Below are 24,385 nucleotides of genomic sequence, written 5' to 3' on the forward strand. Positions count from 1 at the left end.
AATAAGAATGGTCCCACGGACCTGGTTTATGAATTTATAATAAGGTCAGGTTATAAGGCCTATGGGCAAATGTGACCTCTTTATAAAATGAGGACTTCTGTGGTGTGACAAGCAGAGTTCTAAAGATGGTCAGAGGGTTTCTTGGTCACATAAATAATCTTACAAAACAGCACATTAATGATTTAAGTATAAATAGATTAAACACATATGGATTCAATTTCCCTCCAAATACACATGACTGCAAAATCCAGGGGAAAAGAGCTTAGGATAAAACATGGTTTGGGTTTAGAACAATTCAAACATTGGAAAATAACAATTGGAACATTTGTCTAGCCCACAAATACCACTGGTCAGCTTCTCCCTCACGGTCAATTTACAGAATGTTCCAGGAAAGCAGAATATGTCTCATTCATTCTTGCTTTATGTGATAAAGGACTTTTAAATTAAGAGGGCCTCTTCCAAAAACTTTGAGGAAAAACTTATCAAGCTCCCCCTCAAATGGTTTAACACACTAGGGTATTATTTGTTCTGTCCAATGCAACTTGGATATTCCTCCTCTAAAGAAAAGAACTATCTTTTGGTTCTATCTTTGGGTCTTTGTTTACTTTGTGTCGCTGGTGAATATTTGCAGCTCTTTGGGAAAAACTCTTTTCTTAAAGAAAATTGCTTTATAATTTGCATAACTTTGCAAAGACTAGACAAACTCTGAAAATAAAAAGTACTTTGAAGTGCAAGATAAAGTTATTTGAATTCTTTTATGTCCACTAGGTCTCTAAGCTCACCCCATTTCTCTGCAGTGACTACATGTTTCTTGTTCAAAGAGGGGGCAAATGGGCCGGGTATGGTGGCTCACGCCTCTAACCCCAAAAGTTTGGGAGGCTGAGGTGGGCGGATCACGAGGTCAAGAAATCGAGATCATCCTGGCCAACATGGTGAAACCCCGTCTCTACTAAAAATACAAAAATTAGCTGGGCGTGGTGGTGCGCACTTGTAGTCCCAGCTACTCGGGAGGCTGAGGCAGGAGAATCTCTTGAACCCGGGAGGCAGACGTTGTAGTGAGCTGAAATCATGCCACTACACTCCAGCCTGGCACCGGAACAAGACTCCATCTCAAAAAAAAAAAAAAAAAGAGGGGGCAAGTGCAATAAATCACCCCATCCTTTCATTGAGGTGATCTGGAAGAGATGCCAATTCTGCAGCTAGTGAGCACAGCTGGTGCTCAAGACACATGTGCCAAATGGAGATACTTTGAATGCAGAAACTGAAGAATCAGACTACACTCAACACATTGTGTATGCTTGTGTGTGTGTGGTGGTGATGGTGATGGAGACTTGTCCGTAATGCCTATATAACTAAACAATAGCTCCAAGTGGAAATATAGGACTAATCAGTAAATCGAGTCACTTTGTGGCTGACAGACCCTGTGTTCCACCTGTCATTACCATTTGTATTTGGCATTGTACATCTTCAGCTGATTGTTAGAAATACTTATATCTACTCATGTGTGTCTTTTTCTTTTTATGAACAGGGGTTTCCAATGTTGAAATTTTGGATACAAAGTAAAAATAAAAAGATATACCTTTATTACAAGAGAAATTCTACAAAAATGGATATTTATGCAGTTGTCTCCATGGATGTGTTGATAGCATTGCCTCAGATAAATAAAATCAGTTGACAATTCAAACTATATATTAGTCAATAACGTAGCATATTCCTCCACTGAGTTGTTTTATCAGAAGTGCTCGCCAGGAAGGTCATAATGATGGTAATCATTTTGAATACCTACCAAGTGCCATGTGTTTTACCACGAGTATTTCACCAAAATCTTCCAGTTAGATGTTCTTAATCCCATTCTCTGTGTGAGAGAATTGTGAGTGAGAGTATATAAATGACTCCACAAAGGTCACACACCCGTACGTCACAGAGATAATGTTTGAACCCAGATCTGTGTGGTTACTGATCTGTTCTATTTTCTTTCCAACTCCCCCATTAACCTTTGATAAAAGTAGTCAAGAGGAATGGCATGGTAATAACAGTAAAATAACAGCTAATAGTTACTGAGATTTTATGATATGAGAAGCAACATATTAAGTTCTTTATGAGATAGGCTTCATAGGAACCACATTTATTGAGTGCCTATTATGTGACAGATAATGTTTTAACATTTAATGCACTTACTATTTTAAATACTTTACATGTGTCAATTACTTTGATTCTCATAGTGTCAGAAATATTATCTCTATAGGTTAGATAAGGAAACCAACTAGGTTTACATCCCCAAGATCCCCCTCCTAGTAAGTGGCACAGCCCGTATTCAAAGGCAAGGGTTGTGGCCAAGAGTACCAGACTCATAACCTCTATGGTATACTGCCTTTCCTAGACAAACTGCTGGGAAAGGAAGATGCCACAGGCTAGAGATTCAGTTAAATCGATATTTAGAAAGAGGTAATACTGGCAAAGATAAGAGTCTTCCTCTGAATTAAAAGTGGTATTAAAAAAGATCACAGATGGAGAGGTGAGAGGTTGTGCATTAATTAGCAGTGGATGGTTTAAAGGCTCCTACAAAATGTAAGAGGAGAGGTCTCTAATCAGTGAGAAAGTGAGGTTAAAGCTAGGGCCTTGCAGATCATGGGAAATAAAGAAAACAATCCTCTCAGGGCAGGCAAAAAGGGAGCCCTCAAGAAACAAAGGGAGCTGCAGTGGGTCCAGCTTTTGTTAAGCCAAACGAATCCCAGGGAGAGACCATTCTCACAAGGTCAGGGCCAGACTGCTTGGCAAGTCATAGGAGTGAGTCTATGCTGGGCCCCAGCCCCACTCCTTGCACATACGAAGTTTTGAAGCAGCTGGCGGGGAAGAAAGGATGGAGCCTGTGTCCCTGGAGTTGGGAGGCCTACTGGCCTACTGCGAGGTAGATTGTGACTTTGTCCTGTCATCTTTGTTATCAGCGGCTGAACAAAATTGATCACATCCCCTGCTTCAAGGGGGCCAGAGAAAGTTCTTTTGACAGAAAAGTTCCCAAAGATCTATTTCAATGTTACTATTTCCTCCATTTCTAATGGAAAACTCAGTCTCTAGGGTGCTAGAATTTCTCCATTTTTAGAATGTTTCTCATTAAATATCAAACGGAATCTGTGTCTCCATCCTAGAGCAAGTGAACAGATGCTCTGTTTTACTTGCCTTAGGCTGCCCGGTTTGGTATATAACCAACGCATCAATCCTAACTTTAGGAGTATCAGATATTAGCCCCTGCTCTAAATAAATACATACTTTTGCACACAAATAATTCCAAGAAGTTTCACTTGCTCCCCTGCTATCAGGAGCTGTAGATTATGCAGGGAAGTTTCTGGAATTCAGTTTGTGTTGATGTTTGTTTCCACTAGGGAGAGTCTTACTACAAGTCACAGACCACTGCACAGGGTGCTTAAACAATAGGAAATTTACGGAATATGTAACTGAAAATACCAAAAGGTGTACTTCAGAGTCAGTTTTATCCTGTTGTTCCAACTCCATTTCTACAGTGGCCCTGGCTGCTCTCATATTTGTGTGTCAGCTTCATCCCATGCAGCTTCCCCCGTGGTGGGGTGGCTACAGTAGTTTCTGACTTCACATCCACATATCGCAATGTCGCAGGAAGAGAAAATAGCTGTCGCTTCCCATGCTTACTCTTAAGAGAAGGGAAATGTCTTGCCCAGAAGCTCTCGTCAAACTTTCTCTAGCATCTAATTAACCCAGATTCTCTAGGCCCATGCATTGATTGGGCCAGTCCTGCCATCTTGACCAATCAGTGTCGAAGAGGATTGGATGTCCCAAGACCAATCTGCCCCAGTCCTGGGTTTGGGCAGTTCCTCTGAGGCCCACGAGCTCTGTGAGGAGAGATGGGTGCTGGATCAAAGTTGGGACTCTCAGAGGCAGCAGAAAGGGGTGAAATGAGTTCTGAGCAGGCTGTGTCCTGAGGGCCATGAGGGCAAATGAAGAGAAGCACACTGCTTAGCAGCTTCCTAGACAGCTGAATTCTGGGGATGGCATAAAGGGGTGATGAACTCTCTATTGCAATACCTCTGAAGGGATCTCCACGGATCATGGCTGCCTGCAGGGCAAGTTTATGGGCCGGTGTCCTCTGTAGGCAATGGCTAAAAGAATCCATTAGATCTGGGCTCCGGAATGGTACTTTAATGGGATTGGTTTTTAAAGTTCCTTAAGAGTTATTTGCAAAGTCCTGTCCATTCTGACAGCAGTCAGTAGAGGGCTCACAGAGACGCCTTTCGGGGCTGCCCTCTAGAGGCGGAGCTGAGAAAGGTGGTGCTCAGCCGTCCAGCCGCTCAGAGCCATGGAGTTGATGGGGAACTGATGGGTCTCCTAAGACCTCAGAGGAGTAACCTTGGGAATGTAAATGCTGGTGGAGCTTCTACAGACAATGTATGAGTCATTCAGAGGATGGCGCTTGGAGCAGTTCTATCGGTGCTGTTCTATATGTAGCCACGAGCCACGTGCTGTTATTGAACATTTGAAATGTAGCCAGTCCAAACTGGGCTGTGCTCTAAGCGCAAAGTACACACTGGATCACATATCATCAAGGCTTGGAATGAAAGAGAAGAAGGCAAAATATCTCAATATTTTAAATATTGATTACATTTTGAAATCATGACATTTTGAATATATTGGCTTAAGTAAAATACATTAAAATTAATATCACCTGTTTCATTTTATTTCTTTAAAAGAAATTTAAAATTGCATATTTTGTGACTCATAGTATACGTCTGTAAGACAGTACTGTGCTATGCCATTTGCTAGGGCGAGAAAGGAACTTGGTGGAGGGTGAGGGAGGAAGTGGAAGGGACAGACACACCGAGAATTCCTGAGAAGAAGCTTGAGCCAATTCACAGAGACCTTTCACATAGGTCCCTGGCCTGGGATAGGGTTTCATTGCGGGAGCTCACTAACAGTTTGATAATGGTGATGATGATGATAATGGCAAGGACAACTTTCCCCTAATGAAATTGTCAAGGCTCTTTCAGTTGCAGCCTTCATTTCTCTAGGTACTGCTGAAAGACAGCCATGTCCCCTAGATGCTCATGTGGCCATACTCATTTCTGTTTTCACATTGCCACAGTTCCCTTTTCGCATACGTAAACCTCATGCCTGATGAACCTGTCCAAAATTGCACCCGTAAAAAAATTCTGCATGCCAGATTAAACTCGACGCCGAGCACATTAAATGCATCCTACAGTTGCCCCAGAGTTTCTGTGTGAATCAGAACAAATAACTAACATCAAACCTGGATACAGATAAAATCACACACACATAAAAATTCTTACACATGCATTTATCTTTTTTTCCCTAGAATATGTGTTCGACCTTTTAGCATTTAGAGACTGGGAAAATGAGCTTTCACAAAATACTGCTGCTTGTGGGACCTGTCTCTTTCGAGGCAAACACATCTGACCTTTCTGTTAACATCACCTATCACTGCTTGGCATGTGTCAAACAGATACGCATGTTGTGCATCACCTCCTTTTTCAGAGCAACACAGTGGAAATCTTCCTTCTTTTTCAGAAGGCAGAAATTCACTACTTTTCAATATTTTTAATGTAATTTGCTGAAGATAGATGAATAATGCAAACTGTTAAAACAAAGGCTTCCCAATAGTTTTGGCCAAGGCCAAAAATCAAAACAAATAAAATGTAGGCAATTGTGCAAAGTAATAAAGTAAGTTATAATTCTAATTTCTGGGGCATTAATGTAGGTATTCCTTAGACTGTCAAGGTGGTAGGAGCTGATGGTACCAGTATTCAAGACATTGCTTTCACAATAAGGCTTTGGCCTCCTTGTGCTACCTCACCACCCCTCTTCTCCATATCCGCCCCTGATATCCACTGGAGTATTCACTTTTGATTTCCAAGGCACTGCCACAGCCATCCTACAGGGCTCTTCTTCCCTTTCCCTCATCCCTCTAACCTTTCCAAAGTGAAGAAACCAAGCTTTCTCTACCTGCCAACCAAAGCTGAAGAATCCTTTATTCCACAATTAATATGACAAAAATGTAAATATTTATTTCACATTCAGGCAGGTGGGATTGACATTTGACAATGAATTAGACTTCATTTTAGAAAACATACAAGAGAACTGTGTGCATCTGTCAGCTGTAGTTTCAAGGAATGGCTTTTTGAAAAACTATACTTCAAATGCAAACAGAGTCCCCAGTGATAAAAAGGACATCCCTTATGAATGTACAAGTTCTAATAGATCTGACAAAAATTAACCGCACCATGAATGCAAGAGCAACTATTCAATAGCATTTTTTTTTTTTGCCTGAACTTTACATTGTCCCTTTTTTTTGAAACCAGAGAAAAACTAATTGTGCCTCTCACTTAGGGCACATTTAACCCGTTGAAATGATATCACATCTCCCTTTTGTACCCACCTTCCAACCTGAGTACATCTCATAAAAGCACACACAAGTTTGTTCAAAAGTAGTAATGAGGCTTAATACAAAGAAAATAAAATGCAGTGAAGGTGAGCACAACAAATATACTTTTTCATCTTATTTAAATCCTACATAGCCCTTTATTCAATAATATCTAGTTTCTATGCTGGCAACCCCACCCACCTCTCTGCCCACCAGGGCCCCATGCCCGCTACCGCCGGCAGAAGTTCAAGCAGGGACATTGGCAACCCTTTCCCTACTTGTGTCCTGCTGCCAACCTGAGCACATGCAGGAATGCAGCAGCCCTGTTTCTGCCAGGACCCTGCCCCAGTCAACATGCATGCATCCTGCGGCACTGCTACAGCTGCTGGCACACACAAGCAAGCACAGATCCCACTGCTACTGCCCCAGCCAAGTGCTTTGGCCAACACCACCCACGAGAGTGTTGTGGCCAGTGAACTGGTAATATTTCAGCCCCCCCAGTGCAGCAGGTTCCTAACCTTGAGAAGTCAGAGACCAAAACCAGTTCCCAGTACCAGCCCTTCAGAGTTAGAGGATGCAGAAGTGGAGTCCTGAGCTGAGCCTTGGCCCCCTACAATTTTCCAGAAATGAATCCCTTGACTGATACCACCATCAAACCCCCAAGGGCATCCAGGAAGATAAAATAAAAAAAAAAAAAACTCATCTGAAGGACAGCTACATCAAAGACTGAAGGAACATCAGCCCACACAAATGAGAAAGAACCAGTGCAATAACTCTGGGAACTCAAAAAGCTAGAGTCTCTTCTTTCCTTTAAACAACCACATCAGTTCCCCAGCAATGGTTCTTAACTAGCCTGAAATGGCGGAAATGACAGAAGTAGAATTCAAAATATGGATGGGAATAAAGATCATCGACATTCAGGAGAAAGTCAAAACCCAATCCAAGGAATTTAAGGAATACAATAAAACGATACAGGAAATAAAAGACAAAATGGCCATTTTAAGAAAGAACCAAACTGATCTGATCAATCAGAAAAAAATTCACTTCAATGTGTTTATAATACAATTGCAAGTATTAATAGAAGAATCAACCAAGCTGAGGAAAGACTCTCAGAGCTCAAGAATCTCAGACAAAAATAAAGAAAAAACAATAAAGAAGAATAAACAAAACCTCCAAAAAATATGGGATTATGTAAAGAGGCCATATCTATGACTCACTGGCATCCCTAAAAGAGAGGGAAACAAAGCAAACAACTTGAAAAATTTATGTGCAGATATCGTCTATGAAAATATCTCCAACCTGTCTAGAAAGGCCAATTTTCAAATTCAGGAAATGTAGAGAACCCCTATGAGATATAAAGGAAGATCATCCTTAAGACATACAGTCATCAGATTCTCCAAGGTCAAAATGAAAGAAAAAATGTTAGAGGTAGGTAGAGAGAAGGGGCAGGCTACCTACAAAAGGAATCCCATCAAGCTAGCAATGGACCTTTCAGCAGAAACCCTACAAGCCAGAAGAGTTTGGGGGCCTACCATCAACATTTTTAAAGAAAAGAAATTGCAACCAAGAATTTCATATCCAGCCAAACTAAGCTTCATTAGCAGAGAAGAAATTAGATCCCTTTCAGACAAGCAAATGCTAAAGGAATTGGTTAACACCAGATTTGCTTCACAAGAGTTCCTTAAGGGAGTGTTAAATATGGAAAGACCATTACTGGCCACCACAAAAATGCACTTAAGTACATAGAACATTAACACTATAAATCCACCACACAATCAAATCTGCAGAATAACCAGCTAATGACATGATGACAGGACCAATCCTGCACATATCAATATTAACTTTGAGTGTAAACAGGCTAAATGCTTCCAATTAAAAGGCATGGAGAGGCAAGTTGGATAAAGAAGCAAGACTCAAGTGTATGCTATCTTCTATAGACCCACCTCACATGCAATGACACCCATAGGCTGAAAGTAAAGGGAGGGAGGAAAATCTGCCAAGAAAAGAAAACAGGAAAAAAAGCAGGGGTTGCTCTCTTAATTTCAGCTAAAACAGACTTTAAACCCACAAGGATAAAAAAAATAAAAAATAAAAAAGCACAAAGAAGGGCATTGCATAATGGCTAAGGGTTCAATTCAACAAGATGAAATATACTAAATATGTATACACCCAACACAGGATCACCCAGATTCATAAAGCAAGTTCTTAGAGACCTGTGAAGAGACTTAGATAACCACACAATAATAGTGGGAGACTTCAGCACCTCACTGAGAGTATTAGACAGATCACTGAGGCAGAAAACTAACAAAGATAGCTGGGACCTGAACTTGACATTTGACCAAATGGGCCTAACAGACATCTAGAGAACTCTCCACCTAAAAACAATAGAATATACGTTCTTCTTATCTGCCCATAACACATACTCTAAAATTGACCACACGATCTGCCTTTAAACAGTCCTCAGCAAATTCAAAGAACCAGAATCATACCAAACACATCTTGAACCACAACACAATAAGAATAGAAATCAATACTAAGAAAATTTCTCAAAACCATACAATTATATGAAAATTAAACAACCTGCTACTGAATGACTTTTGGGTAAACAATGAAATTAAGACAAAATCAAGAAATTCTTTTAAGTTAATAAGAACAAAGATGCAACATACTAGGATCTCTGGGACACAGCTGAAGCAGTGTTAAGAGAGAATTTTACACCACTAAACATTCGCTTCAAAAAAAGTTAGAAAGATCTCAGATTAACAACCCAACATCACACCAAGAGGAACTAGAAAAAACAGAGCAAACCAATCCCAAAGCTAGCAAAAGACAAGAAATAACCCAAATGAGAGCTAAACTGAAGGAAATTGAGATGTGAAAAACTATACAAAAGATCAATGAATTCAGGAGTAGTTTGGTTTTTTTTTTTTTTTTGAAAGAATATAGTGATAGATCACTAGCTATACTAATAAAGAAAAAAAGAGAGAAGATCCAAATAAGCACAATCAGAAATAACAAAGGGGACATTACCACCGACTTCACAGAAATTTAAAAACAACAACAAAAAATCCCTCAGAGACCACTCTGACACCTCTAGCCACACAACCTAGAAAATCTAAAAGAAATGGATAAATTCCTGGAAACACAGCCTCTCAAGATTGACCAGGAAGAAATCAAATCTCTGAAGAAACCAATAATGAGTTCTGAAATTGAATCAGTAAAAAAAAGCCTACCAACAAATAAAATCCCAGAACCAAACAGATTCACAGCTGAATTCTACCAGATATCTACCCTAATCTACCTGATTTGAGTTATATCTTATTAAGAAGAGCTGGTACCATTCCTACTGAAACTGTTCCCAAAAATTCAGGAAGAGGGGCTCCACTCTAATTCATTCTATGAGGCCAGCATCATCCTGAAACCCAAACCTGGCAGAGACCCAACAATAAAAAAGAGTTTAAGACAGAAGACTTCAGGCCAATATCCTTGATGAACAAAGATGCAAAAATCCTCAACAAAATACTAGCAGACTGAACCTAGCAACGTATCAAAATGTTAATTCATCACAATGAATTAGGCTTTATCCCTGGGATGCAAAGTTGGTTCAACATATGCAAATCAATAAATGTGATTCATCACATGAACAGAACTAAAGACAAAAACCACGTGATCATCTCAATAGATGCAGAAAAGACTCTCAATAAAATTCAACATCTCTTCCTGTTAAAAAATATCCTTAACAAAGTAGGCATTGAAGGAATATATCTCAAAATTATAAGTACCATCTATGACAAACCCATAGCCAATATTATACTGAATGGGCAAAAGTTGGCAGCATTCTCCTTGAGAACCAAATCAAGACATGGATGCTTTCTCTCACCCTCCCTATTCAACATAGTACTAGAAGTCCTAGCCAGAGGAATCAGGCAAGAGAAAGAAATAAAAGACATCCGAACAGGAAGAAAGCCCAATTATCTCTGTTTGCAGACAATATGATTCTATACCTAGAAAAACTTCATAGTCTCTACCCAAAAGCTCCTATATCTGATAAGTAACTTCAATAAAGTTTCAGGGTACAAAACCAGTGTATAAAAATCAGTAGTGTTTCTCCACACCAACAATGTTCAAACTGAGAGTCAAATCAAGAACACAATTCCATTCACAATAGCCACAGAAATAATAAAATGCCTAGAAGACAGCTAACTAGGGAGGTGAAAAATCTCTGCAACAAAAATTACAAAACATTGTTCAAAGAAATCGGAGATGACACAAATGGAGAAACATTCCGTGTTCATACACAGGAACAATCAATACTGTTAAAATGGCCATACTACCTGAATCAACTTACAGATTCAATGCTATTCCTATCAAGCTACCAATGACATTATTCAAAGAATTAGAAAAACTATTTTAATAAGTGTGGTTCCATTGAGAATAGTTTTTCATATGGAAAACTATTTCACAGGGAAAAACTATTTTCATATGAAAACAAAAAAGAGCCGGAATACCCAAGGCAATTACAAGCAAAAAGAACAAAGCTGGGGACATCATGTTACCTAACTTTATACTAAGACTAAAGTAACTGAAACAATATGACACGGGTACAAAGACAGTTACATAGACCAATGGAACAGAATTGAGTCCAGAAATAAAGCCACACACCTACAGCCATCTGATCTTTAACAAAGTCAACAAAAACAAAAGGATTCCCTATTCAATAAAGGGTGCTGCTAACCATATGCAGAAGATTGAACCTGGACCTCTTCCTTACACCATATACAAAAAGCAACTCAAGATGGATTAAAGACTTACATTTAAAACTTAAAACTATAAAACCCTGAAAGATAACCTGGAAGATACCACTCCAGACATAGGCTCTGGCAAAGATGTCATGATAAAGATGCCAAAAGCAAGTGCAACAAAAACAAACATTGACAAATGGGACCTAATCAAACTAAGGAGCTTCCTCACAGCAACAGAAACTATCAACAGAGGAAACAGATAACCCACAGAATGGGAGAAAATATTTGCAAACTATGCATCTTACATAGGTCTAATATCCAGAATCTATAAGGAATTAAACAAATTAACAAGCAAAACACAAACAACCCCATTAAAAAGTGGGCAAAGGACATGAGCAGACACTTTTCAAAAGAAGACATACAAGTGGCCAACAAGCATATGAAAAATGCTCAGCATCACAAATTGTTAGAAAAATGCGAATCAAAACCACAATGAGACACCATGTCACACCAGTCAGAATGGCTATTATTAAAAAGTCAAAAAATAACAGATGCTGACAAGGTTGCAGAGAAATAGTAACGCTTATACACTGCTAGTGGGAATGTAAGTTAGTCCAGCCGTTGTGGAAAGCAGTGTGGTGATTTTTCAAAGAACTTAAGAAGTGCCATTCAACCCAGCAATCCCATTATTGGGCATGCACCCAAAGGAATAGAAATTATTCTACCATAAAAGACATGCATGCATATGTTCATTGCAGCACTATTCACAATAGCAAAGACATGGAATCAACCTAAGTGTCCATCAGTGGTAAACTGGATATAGAAAATATGGCACATATACACCATAGAATACTACACAGCCATAAAAAAGAATAAAATCATGTTGTTTGCAGCAACATGAATGGAGCTGAAAGTCTTTATTCTAAGTGAACTAAAGCAGGAACAGAAAACAAATACCACATGTTCTTACTTATAAGTGGGAGCTAAACATTAAGTATATATGGATTCATGTGTACTGGAGGATGGAGTGTCGGGGGAGGGAGAGGATGGAAAAAACTACCTATTGAGTACTATGCTTATTACGTGGATGATGAAATAGCCTGTACACAAGACCCCTGTGACACACAATTTACCTTATAACAAACCTGCACATGTACCTCTGAACCTAAAATAAAAGTATAAAAAAATTAATTTCTCTTCCTCCCTATGGTAGATATGGTGAGAGACACAAGGGTCAATAAAATAGGATTGATACTTTCAAGACACTGTTATCTCGGGAGGAAGAACTAGACAAGTGCACAAATAACTCTAGGATTTCTGTCATGTACCCAGAGTGGACACGAATCAATGGTACTTTAAATTGCACTCCACAGTTCCAATTTTTCATGTTGAATCCATGTCTATTGTTAATTACAACTCTTTAAAAAGGCAACAAATGCTTTAATTATTTGAGATAAAGTTCAATCATACTAGGTGCCCAGCCCCTAGCTGTGTCTGAATAATTTTGTTGCCCATATTTTGTGCCTCCAGGGCTGTACGTGTCCAACAGCTACAGATGTTACACAGGATCAGCTGTGGGGGAGGAGGGAGGGCAGGGGGTGGATGGAGACGGGAGGGGGCAGGAAGGAGAGGTCAGAGAGAGCTAGGCAGGAAGGAGAATGGTGGGAAAGCAGAGTGGGAAGAACAGGGAAGCTTTGGGCTTCCTCAGAGGTGAAGACAGGCCAGTGAAGAAGGAAGACAAAGAGCTCCGTGAAGGTCCCTGTTCCCAGAGCTGTTGTTTGGGGCCAAGTCTATAATGAGCACTTTGAAGCTTTTGCTCAGATCACTTCAGGCTGCCTTCCTCTCAGCTAAATGTTCAAGAGAAAGTATACAATTCCTTTTCCTTTTTATCTCCACACTTTGTATTTCCATGGTGCTTGGAACTTTTAACAAGTCAACACATCTTTCTCCTTCAAAAGACTTAGTTACTGAAATCTGTAGTCCCATCTCCTAAGAGGCATTAGATATCTTTGTATTAAGTTTTATTTTTACATTCAGGAAAATAACTCCTTGGTTTTCAAGTAATTTTATTTACTATCATGCACCAAGTAGTTTATTTTAGAATCCTGGGATCTTTCAGGTAAAAAGCCCAAAGAACTGATAGATAATTAACAGGAATGGCAGCTTGGGTTCTTGCTATTGTTAATGTGGGTATTATCTGTAATATTACTGTTGGTAACAAATATAGCCTTCCTTCAAAGCAATAAAGAGATGAGAAACTGTTTTACTGTGAAAGTCCTTCTGATGCAGTAGAAAGACAGTAGCAGGGTTTTAAAAGGGGCAACTAGGATATTTTTAAATATAGGGTTTCTTCCCCTCTCAAACTATAAAGTAGTGTTTTAGCCATGGCAGTAATTTCATACAATGAATAAAAATTAAAACCCACTAATACATCTGAAAATACAACTTACTAAATTTTACTGACTGGTAAATTATAGACTGTATTGAGTCACTATGATAAATGCTAATGGAATATGGAAAGAAAAATGCTGTTTTCCCATTGGCTGGGTGACTGGTCTTTAACTGCTGGGGAAGACCAGCTCCGTAAACAGGAAATCATCTCCATGGCAACAGGCCATTCAACTTAACTTTTTAATACATGAAGAGGTAATGACTTTATTTTTTATTTCCATTTTTATAATTTTCACAGTTTATAACAGCAGTGAGGACCTGTGGGTCAGGCATTTCCTGGCTGTTAATAACAGGCTGATTTAAGGTCACGAATGCTTAAACATTGTGCCATTTTTTTTTTTAATGAAAAGAGAGCTATGATTTTTTTCCCTTCCTGAAGTCTGTAGCACAAATAAATGACAGAATTTTATGTTCACACACATGGTGTTTTGATTTCCTGCAGATGATAACATCAGAGACAGGACTGAGAACCATTGGGAGTGTTGGGGGTAGGGACTGGGACACCACAGAAAAGCCACAACTGGGTTCCTGAGGATGGTTGGATGAAAAATAAACCCTGGAGATGGAGAGAGAAAGACTGAGCGCCCTGCAGGCTAGAATTCAGAAGGAGATGCCCAGCCTCAGAGCCCAGTGTATGTTCTGTGGAGACAGCGATCGGTAAGGGGTTCCTTCTGAATATACCACAGGGGCAGGAGGCCTGGGAAGTGTCCCTGGTCGTGGGTCGACCTGAAACACCCAGGATATAATGTCTCCCCTACTAGGTAGGTAACCTTAGTGATCTATGCATCGAAGTGTCTCAAGCCAGCCCGCAGTTATGAGTTGTCTTAGGAACAAGAGGGGAAGACTGAGTGAAGTCATTACCTAAGGCAGCAGAACCCATAGCACAGCCATGCTCTGAAGAAGAGGCAGGGCCCAGACAGGGCATACAGCGCTCACAGCAGCCGGTGGGCAATTTTCAACCCTGCTCTTCAGTCTGTTCCCCAGGTCTGAGTACTGAAAGGGAAGATGGTACGAGAAGGGTGTGGCAACCCTCTTCAGCTCCCTTGCCCATAATACAATCCTGTTTCACTCTCATTGTGTAGACATCCAACATGAAAAAGAGAAGACAGGAGAAAAATCTCTGACAGCCACACTCTTAGCCAACAGAGCGCTAGGAAGCTACCACATTGCCATCAGACCCCAGAGAAGCATAGGGAAGAGAGCAGCTGCAGAGAATAGAAAGAAGGGAGGCACAGTGATCTGCCAGATATCCCAATGCAAACCCAACAGGGCCCTTGAAACAAAAGGAGGAACGGTGTCTATGAGAAGAACGGATGAATCCTGCAGACAACGGAGCTGTGAACAGCTCAGGCACAGAGACTCGAGAATCCTGGAGATGCCCAATGAAAATTGTGGTTCCTTGATAAATACTGGTATTTTGATGACTGCATGGTTGGAGATACAATAATTATCAAGTTTTATTTTTAAAAAACACTGAAGTTTATTATACATTTGTAAAGCTATACTGTTAGTACACAGAACCCATCAAAGTTGGAGAAAGTATAGATGCCACCAACAGGCTGGCTCAGGGGCTGAGCTAAAATGCAGGAACATAGACTTTGCCCTTGGAGTACCCAAGAGGATTCCTCCTTTTGCAGGGATTTTGTGATCATCACCCTCCTCAGTCACATTGACACAAATGCCATAGGATGAGGGGTCACTAAAGTTAATTCTTTCTTTTCCTTTTCTTTCTCTCATTGCAGATTTTATTACTTAAAATCTCAGATACCGAGATCTGCTCCTCAACCCACCATCCCAAATCAGGTATCTGGACTTTTCACTGTCATCGTTAAGATGACCTCACACACAGGGGCCAGAATTCCTCTTCTCAGATTAGGGCTGCTCAGATTTGGAATCCTGTTGCTTTTCTTCTATTTCCTCGAAGTCAGGGTCAGCTTGGGAAAAGCTGTCAAACAATGTACTAAATGTGGGTGTGTCCATCCTCCTTCTAAATTTTCCTTACCTAAACTATCAAAGGAGGACACGTTTGGATTTTACCTTGCCTTAGTATTTTCAGCATCCTTTAGAAGAGTTTCATACTGTTATACCTTGTCATCCATGTCATGCCTAAATTACCATAAGCATTAATAAAAATAATCCTTAATAGAGTTGAAAAGAATGAAGCAGAAATGTGTCTTCTGAATGCCAAGAACTGTGCTAATGAAACAGGCATTTTCTTCAGCCACAGGAGCTTGGGAGAGGCAAATTAAGCATTGTGCCCTGCTCTCCAGCTGACTTGCAAAATATTCTTTCCAACCCCAGCCCTTCTAATGTGGGAGGAAGAGGAATCCTGATAACATCTCACAAACCTTCATCTTCCCAGGAGTGCCTCCCAGTTGTCAAGATAGGCAACTGCCTCATCGGGGCCTCTCGTGCACTCCTATATTGATGGCAAATGCTTCTTTCTTGCATGGTGGTTTGTGGCAAGACCAATCTCATTACTGAAGCCTCCTGGTAGAGATAAGATTTCTCCCTTGTTGGGTTCTGAATCAGGTCAATTTTTATAACCTAGACTGAAAGCTCAGTGAAGCTAGATACCATATCTACCTTGTTTTCTGATGCCATTTCAATGTCATGTACCTAGTGGGCACTCAGTGTTTTTGAATACCTGGAATTCACTTTAGCTCTAGCCTGCACAGGTCCCAGGAAATTCAGTTGCTTCTTTCTCCCAGGCTGCTTCAAATCCACACTCCTCCGGTTAGCTTCTCTCAGAAGATTCATTCCCCAATACCAAAAAAACAGGATTAAATAATAAGTATCCTCTCGCTCACTTTTGTGGCATGCCATCCACATAAAAACTCTTGTAAAGTCACCACTGTCATTCCAGAACACTTCCATTAAATAATGGTTCTGTTTGCACTCTTTTATTCCTTTGTTTGTTTGTTTGTTTGAGACAGAGTGTTGCTCTCTCACCAGGCTGGAATGCAGTGGTATGATCTCAGCTCACCACAACCTCCGCCTTCCAGGTTCAAGTGATTCTCATACCTCAGCCTCCCCAGCAGCTGGCATTACAGGTACCCACCACCATGCCCCACTGATTTTTGTATTTTTAGTAGAGATGGGGTTTCGCTACATTGGCCAGGCTGGTCTTGAACTCCTGACCTCAAGTAATCTGCCCACCTCGGCCTCTCAAAGTGCTGGGATTACAGATGTGAGCCACTGGGCCCAGCCCACTCTTTTCCTTTCTTAAGCAAGATATTTCAATAACTGTCCTTGCCTGTATTACATGGGTCACAGCTTCAACATGAAACTAAACTGTGATTGAAGTAACCATTGAGATACAGATTGGATTTCAGTCTTTTGGAAAAAAACAAAGAAACAAACAAAAAAAACCTGTCACTCTAGTAACAGATTTCCTGGTTCCCTGATCTTGTGTCCTGTGTGTCTTCAACAGCTGTGGGGCATCTCTAGAGTAAGTCACAAGCTCAAAACTCTGTCTGTGGTTGAGGCTAATGGGCATGAATGGATTTGTACCATACCTAGTTTGTAGCCTCATTTTCTACTCTCAGATCCTCTTAGATTCCCAATAAGTAACATCAAATGCTGCCTCAGGTAGTTTGGCATAGATGGGGATGCCCTACCTAGAGGAGGTCATTCTAGATTGAAAATTTAAGAAGACGGGAAGCTAGATAAGTTGTGATCAGGGTTGTCATTCACTGAAGGAGCTGTCACAGAAGACAGTAAAATGTGATGCTGGACATCAGATTCTGTCTGCAGTGACAGAATAGCAGAGCTAATGGGGCTCACTCCAGAAGACACAGACAAATACTCCAAGGGCGTCAGACTTCTGACATCCAGTGTGAGAGCAGGGTCAGAAGGCAGAGAATGGAACCAGGTTTCAAGCAGAAGCCAGGTCTATCACAGGAGACCCCAAGGGGATTTCCTGGATGGTTTGCTTGGTGACTCAGTCTGCTCTAATTGCCTTGCCTCCTTGGGGCTACTTGAATAGCTTGAAGGTTCTGCTGAGTCTGATGAAGACACAACAGAAGCATCAGGGTGACCTTTAAGCAGGGCCTGCCCTTGGAAAGGGGGTGAGGGAAGTAAACCTCCTGGCATGTGGGAAGAGAGTCACACCAAGACATATGGCTGGATGAGGCCTGGAGGGCAAGAGGAATCATGGGGAGGATCTGGGACTAAACATGGAGGCCACTGGAGGACGACTTTACAATTAATGCAATACTTACTTATTAAGTACCTACAGCCAGCAGAGACCCGGATAGAGGAAGGCTCTGACAGGGTGATGAAAGAAGCTGAACTAGGCAGTAGACTGCAGGAAGGGACAGGTGGAAGGTAGGGTCAGGAGCAGGTTTGGGGAGATATGAAGCCTGAATCTCCCCCAGACCCCAGTCAAACAGACACAGTTAAAAACCAAGCAAGAGTCAGGGTCTGCACGTTCCCTTTGCTTCCCTACTTTGTTTAATTCCTGTCCTTCCAAAGGTGGGGTAATACAAGAGTCTCCGTGGTTTTCATCAAATCCTCTACACACTCACTTCATTCACTCACTTTTTTCTTCATTTGACACGTATTTATTGACCACCTACTGACCTCTAGGCACTGTGTCAGGTACTAAGGATATATCAATATTTAAGACAGACACAGTCTCCACAATCATGGAACATACTGTCTAGAGCAGGTGCAAGCAAACACTTTTCTGTAAAGGGACAGATAGTCAATATTTTAGTGGGTCCAAGTAGTCAACTCTGCCATCGTAGTGTAAAAGAAGCCAGAGACGGAACATAAATGAGTGGGCGTAACTGTGTTCCAGTGAAACTTTATTTACAAAAACAGGCCCAGATTTGGCCTGAGAGTCATAGTGTGCTGACCCCTGGTCTAGAAGGGAAGTCTCTAAGTATATAATTGTGAGCATGCTGATTGTTTTGAGAGGGGAAGAGTGATAGGAGAACAGAGAGTAAGGGGCCCTAAATTGCTGAGAAGTTAAGACCTGAGGATGTGGTGTTTAAGCTGAAACACAAAGGTTCCATAATAATAATTAAGTTGGGTGGGTACTTGGGAGTTGAAAGGGCAAAGAATATTCTAGGGAGAGGATCACACATGGAAAAATGCCCAGGCATGACTGAGAGCAGGGCAAACATTCAGCTCAGCTCGAAGAAGGAATGGAAGATGGAAAAGTGCGAGATGAGACTGCAGATGTATGCAAGGGACCAACCGCAGAGGGCCTGGTAAGTCAGGTTAAGAAGTTGAGACTTTTCCTAACCTAAAACAATAGGAAGCTCTTAATGGGTTTTAAACACTGAAGTGGCATGCTCACATTTGTGTGTTTGAAAGCCCCCTCCAGCATGGGATGGAGTACAGGTCAACATTATCAAACCAGTAGTCAGCTAGAAAGCTGAAGCCAGTCCACATAAAAGATGATGATGGTCTGAAGATTGTGGTGGCAGAAATGATGGGGAGAAGTGGTTGAGCTTTACAACTCTTCGGAAGTAGTTCTGGAGCAAGCAGCAAGCTTGAAAGCCTCTATTTAGGTTGGAGTCTTCATTTTAGCACTTTTTGCTTTGTGGAAGAGGAAGAAACTTTGATAGGAGAGGGATATAGTCAAGGAGGGCAGGAGGTAATGCGGGAGGGCAGGTGTGGGAACAGGATGAAAAGGCAGTTTGCATTTACGGGGAGCATCTCCTCCATCCCCCCACTTCCAGCACACAAGAATGTGTACAGAGTAGACTTTCTGGACGGGTTGAATGGTCTCTGTGAAATAAAGGCTCTTGTCCATGCGTCGTTAAACCCATGCTGGTGTTGATAAATGGATTCCTTGTATCTAATACTTCTGTACATTTTGATGAATTTCCTCTGAATATGATAGGCAAGAGTATACCCATTGGTTACTCAAAAACACCAATTAACGGATTTGATAATCCGTAATATCTAACAGACAACAGAACTTTCTTTCTAAGCACTCTCAAAGATGGCTTCAGAGACAGACCGATAATCCATTGTCATTTCAAAGTACTTTAAAGATCTTTGAAAGGGATAGGTAATTTCAAAATGTCTGGAAATTTTAATGTCAGGAAATGCTAGAGGCCAAGCTGTTGCAATTCCACTAAGCATTACATTGAATTTTATCTTGGTAATTAGGCAAATCTCAAGGGTAGAGGGAAAAGGAAACCAAAACCAAAACTCGGCAAATCTCAACCTATGACAAAAAAATTAGTTACCTGATAATCATTTTTTTGGGGGGAAAACAATAGGTGCTGTTGCTAACAGAGTAGATGAGTAGTTAAAGGAAGATTTCTGGCAAAAGCCTCTACCACTGGAGCATCCAGTGAAGGTACACAAAGCGGAATAAAATCATAAGCCAGTGAGTTTTCCACTCTGCAGAACAGAATCCTATCTGAAGGGTGAATGCTAAGATTACCCAGGTCGGTCTGCCTCTTTATCCAGCACCTCTTTTTGGGTAGCCATCAGCCCTGCACTTCTAAGTCGACAGGAAGCAGTCAGCAACATCCCTTGACCCCTGAGTGCACTCAGGATCTTAACTCAGAGTCAAACTACTGCGTGACCAGATATCACTGTCTACACAGGCAAAGTGAAGCGAAGAGGACAGGACAAAAACCAACTGCTTAATTCTGGCATCTTCTGAACCTCCTGTTAAGGAAGGAGTCCTGGACTCCACCTCACCCCCACATGTCTGTTCACTGAGTTGCTTATTCACTGAGTTGACCGATTTTATCATTGAAGTGCTCAGCATAAGTGACTGCGTAATAATCAATTTTTTTTCTTGTAAAACATAACTCGAACGAAGTTGTTTTGTGCAGCTGGGTGTGAACAGCAAAAAGAATGCTGAGCCTTCATAAAAGTCATGAGTTGTGGACTGCCTCGTTTAACCCAATAAGATTGCAAACCGTTACTTGTAGGCAGAGACTGTTTTTTACTCGTCTTTGTATTTTTTGCAATGCCATGAATATATAAGCTCAATAAAGTTCTTGAGAAATGCAGTTTGATTCGTGGTCTTCCCATTGCATATGGGCTGTGGCTCTCGAAAGAGACTCACATCCACATCCACTCCTTAGAGTGGATTTCTGTTTTGCTTGGGAACTACTCGGGACAATAAAGCTGCTTCAGAAAATTGAAGCTTTTTTGACCCAACCTTAAAGCTAATTTCAGGCAGATTCCTTGCAATGACTTGCAGCTGTGACTGTCATTCTGCCATGGGAAAAGTGTCAGCAAGACCAAGAATAGTAGCAGTCTGTCATCTCCCTGTTTTTGACGTTCTCATCTAAAATGTTAATTAAGAAGCTGCTGTGCACAGAATGAAAATAAAAGTCAAGAAAAGTAGCAAAGGCAAAAAGTGCAATTGTGGTAGTATTAAAATACACATTTTGTTTTCTTGCTTTCATGAGCTCCAGTCCACTCATTTTGGCTGCAAGCATGTTGTAGCTAGCAAACAAATAAACACTGATGTCCATAACATGAGAGGAAAAGTCAATAGATACGTGGTTTTTGTTTTTGTTTTAAATCTATTACCAAAGTTAGTTACTTGAATAGATTCTGTTTTGATTAATCCATTACTAACTGAAACTGGGTTTTTATTTCACACATTTGTTTGAGTTTCTCATGTCTTGCATTTCCCAATAGAGAGGGCAACTCAGCAATGCTTTTATGAGTCAGAACCTCAGGTGAATTTACAAGATCTTAATTTATTAAAATTAATTTTTAAAATAAAAATATAATCCCAGGATTTTAAATTGTGCGTTAGTGTTGCTGGACACATATAAGTACTTTGATGATAATATCAGAATGTAAAATCTGAAGATAATTACTTCTAAGTCTAGTTTAATAAAAATTCATGTTTACCTAAGGGTTTATATGGTGGTTATCTTTTATATTTTAGGTTAATTCTTTCACAAAGCTTTCAGAGAGCATTCGACATTTTATTTATTTATTTATTTAACAAACAGTGGATTCATTCACTCAGAGCTCACTCTGTCTGGGAAGGGGATAGCATCAAAAATAGTAGACTGAATGGAATTGAAGCTTGGCCTTTAACCTTGGCTGAAAGGATAATATTTCAGCTATCTGAAGAATGTGTCAGAGAAGGGAAGTGAGCTCCATAAGATAAATGGAGATGGAGAAAAAGAAAATTATTGCAGACCAGAGAAATCAATGAATCAATAGTATTTGTTGATCAGCTACCGCTCCCGCTAACTCCTGACATGTTTTTATCCATCCCTTCCATGAATTGTATAAAAGTTTTAGCTGAAACGTGGCTAGTAATTTTCTGTCTTCGCTGATGTCAATCAGATGTTCTTTCAATTCATCAGAAGTAGTTACATTTTAACATTTTTAACAAATAAGTTTAAAAACAGCAAAAAATCTTTTTTTTAAAAAAATAGAGTAATTTTAAACATGATAGAAAAATGTTTCTGAGTTTCTTAAGTGAGTAAGTTACAAGTTTTTAAGGTAAAATACATTGTTTCTGGCACTAAAATAATAAAATGATGGAAACATTTTCAGACATTTGCTTCCAAATGTTCTCTCTATAGCCAACATTTCCTTTCAAATAGCAAGTGGCTTTTAATATATTGTTGTAAGGTTACCATTACAGTGAAGGGAAAGTTTACATTTATGGCTCATTAAAAGTTTGTATTAGAAGGAGACGCAAAAACTCTAAAATTTTCTTACTGAATCACTTGCTCTTTCCTTCTAGTATTACATTGAATGTAATCTCTATTTAATTTGTAGAAACTTTTTAAAACCACTTGTATATTTTGAGATCATTAGATTAGTTAGAATTAAATAATACAATCCACTTAACTATGGCATGTATCAACAGCAACACATCACAATTCAGATGATTCAGGCAAATAACTCACTCCTCCCATGGTATTGATGACCTAGGACTATTGACTGTATGGAGCAAGTGTGGGAGGTGGTGCTAATTCTCATATCACATATTGGCGTATTTCATTTCATTGATCTTTTTGCATATAAAAATAGATAAAAATGAAAGTTGTCATGTTTTTCCATACCTCAGTGGATTATCTTTTTTAAAAATATGCTATTTTTAGAGCAGTTTTAGGTTAATTGGATCATCTTTTGTAGCTCTGCATGCACCCTATTTTTTTTCCTTCAACTTTTATTTTAAGTTCTGAGGTACATGTGCAGGCTGTGCAGGTTTGTTACACAGGTAAATGTGTGGCACTGTGGTTTGCTGCACAGGTCAACCCATCACCTAGATATTAAGCCCAGCATCCATTAGCTATTCTTCCTGATGCTCTCCCTCTCCCCATGCCCCTGACAGGACCCAGTGTGTGTTGTTCCCCGCCATGTGTTTATGTGTTCTCATTGTTCAGCTCCCACTTATAAGTGAGCACATGTGGTGTTTGGTTTTCTGTCCCTGCATTAGTTTGCTGAGGATAATGGTTTCCAGCTTCATCCATGTCCCTGCAAAGGACATGATCTCATTGCTTTTTTATGGCTGCATAGTATTCCATGGTGTATATGTATCACATATTCTTTATCCAGTCTATCATTGACGGGCATCTGGGCTGATTCCACGTCTTTGCTATTGTGAATAGTATGCACCCTATCTTGACAATCACTACCTTAAATGAGTGGTAAGGGGATGGCAAAGTGTACAACGACTTCTTACAGCTGTATAATTTGAATCTCCCTAGACCTCACGAGAAAGACCATCAACAGTGACATTTTAAATTTCATCGTCTTTTTGGACTTAACTGCTTATTGCAACACATTCAATTTCCCCTAAAGCCTGTTAAATGACTGATGGTCTGGCCGGGGACATCTTACATGTATTTATTAATCATCTTTTCAAGCTCTCCTCCATGCCCTCCTTGTTGGTGTCTGCTGTCCAGGCCATCATGCAAGGGGGATGCTTTGCCACTGTCCCCAGAGCTTTGGTCTGTGGTGAAAATGTTGACCCTGCCCAGAGCCCTGCATTCTGCAGCTTCCCCAAGATGCTGAAACTTGAAGCGTGTTTTGGAGGAAAATTAGTAACTCGGGACAATAATTTGGTTGACATGATGACATGGTCCAAATGGAATATCCCCAATTGACATCTATGTCTCTTCAGATTTTTTCTACTTTTATGATTTTTAATTTCACAATTACTTCAGCCAAATGTTCCTGCCCTGCATTATTTGTAACATTGAGGAGTTGGAAGCAACTTTCAAATTGCTGGCACAGTTTGACTATTACGAACTCCACAGAGTACAATTATTTCATTGGCAGAAAATGTATTGGAAGAAAGAAAACTAGGGAAAAAAGAGAAATGTATTTATTCACCAATACATTTTTTTAAAAGCAAAAATAATTAACATTTGCATAGTTTCAAAACTGATGATGAACCCAATTTTTCCATGTAGCAAAAAAAAAATTGTATTTGAGACATTTATTTTGTAAAAAAAGAAACAATCTTTCAAACCAAATACTCATCCAAAGCTAAGTTGTTGATTTTCATCACTGCCATTTTGTTTGGAATTTAATTGCTTATAATCAAATAGTTTTTAGCCATGTAACCTGGAGGAAACATCTCTTTCCCTGCTCCCGAGTCATTTTCTGTCACTCCAGTTCTGAGGTGCGCTCATTGAGTCCCACTCATTTACAGAGAGGCCCAGGGAAACGGGTGCTTGCTTCAGTCTGCAGCTGTGCCCACCAAGAAGCACCAACCAATCCCTGCAGCCCTCTGAATGCTCCCACTTCTTTCTTCAGAAAGCTATTTTCACCTGTCCTCCCTTGTCCCACATGTGGACAACTCAAGGGACCTGGCATT

At 40.2% G+C, this 24,385-nt stretch overlaps 1 protein-coding gene across 1 annotated transcript in view; it reads right to left on the minus strand.

Annotated features, from left to right (window-relative positions):
• Nucleotides 1–1,726: 1,726 nt before the first annotated feature.
• The window catches only part of LOC114673426 (uncharacterized), a 450,214-nt gene continuing 427,555 nt past the window's right edge, over nucleotides 1,727–24,385 (minus strand). The window contains exon 4 of the mRNA XM_077974398.1: nucleotides 1,727–1,855. Within this exon, the coding sequence (XP_077830524.1) occupies nucleotides 1,843–1,855 (13 nt within the window). The 3' untranslated portion in view covers nucleotides 1,727–1,842. The remainder of the gene's footprint in view (nucleotides 1,856–24,385) is intronic.

Source organism: Macaca mulatta, chromosome 17 (genome assembly GCF_049350105.2).
Source record: "Macaca mulatta isolate MMU2019108-1 chromosome 17, T2T-MMU8v2.0, whole genome shotgun sequence".
NCBI lineage: Eukaryota > Metazoa > Chordata > Mammalia > Primates > Cercopithecidae > Macaca > Macaca mulatta.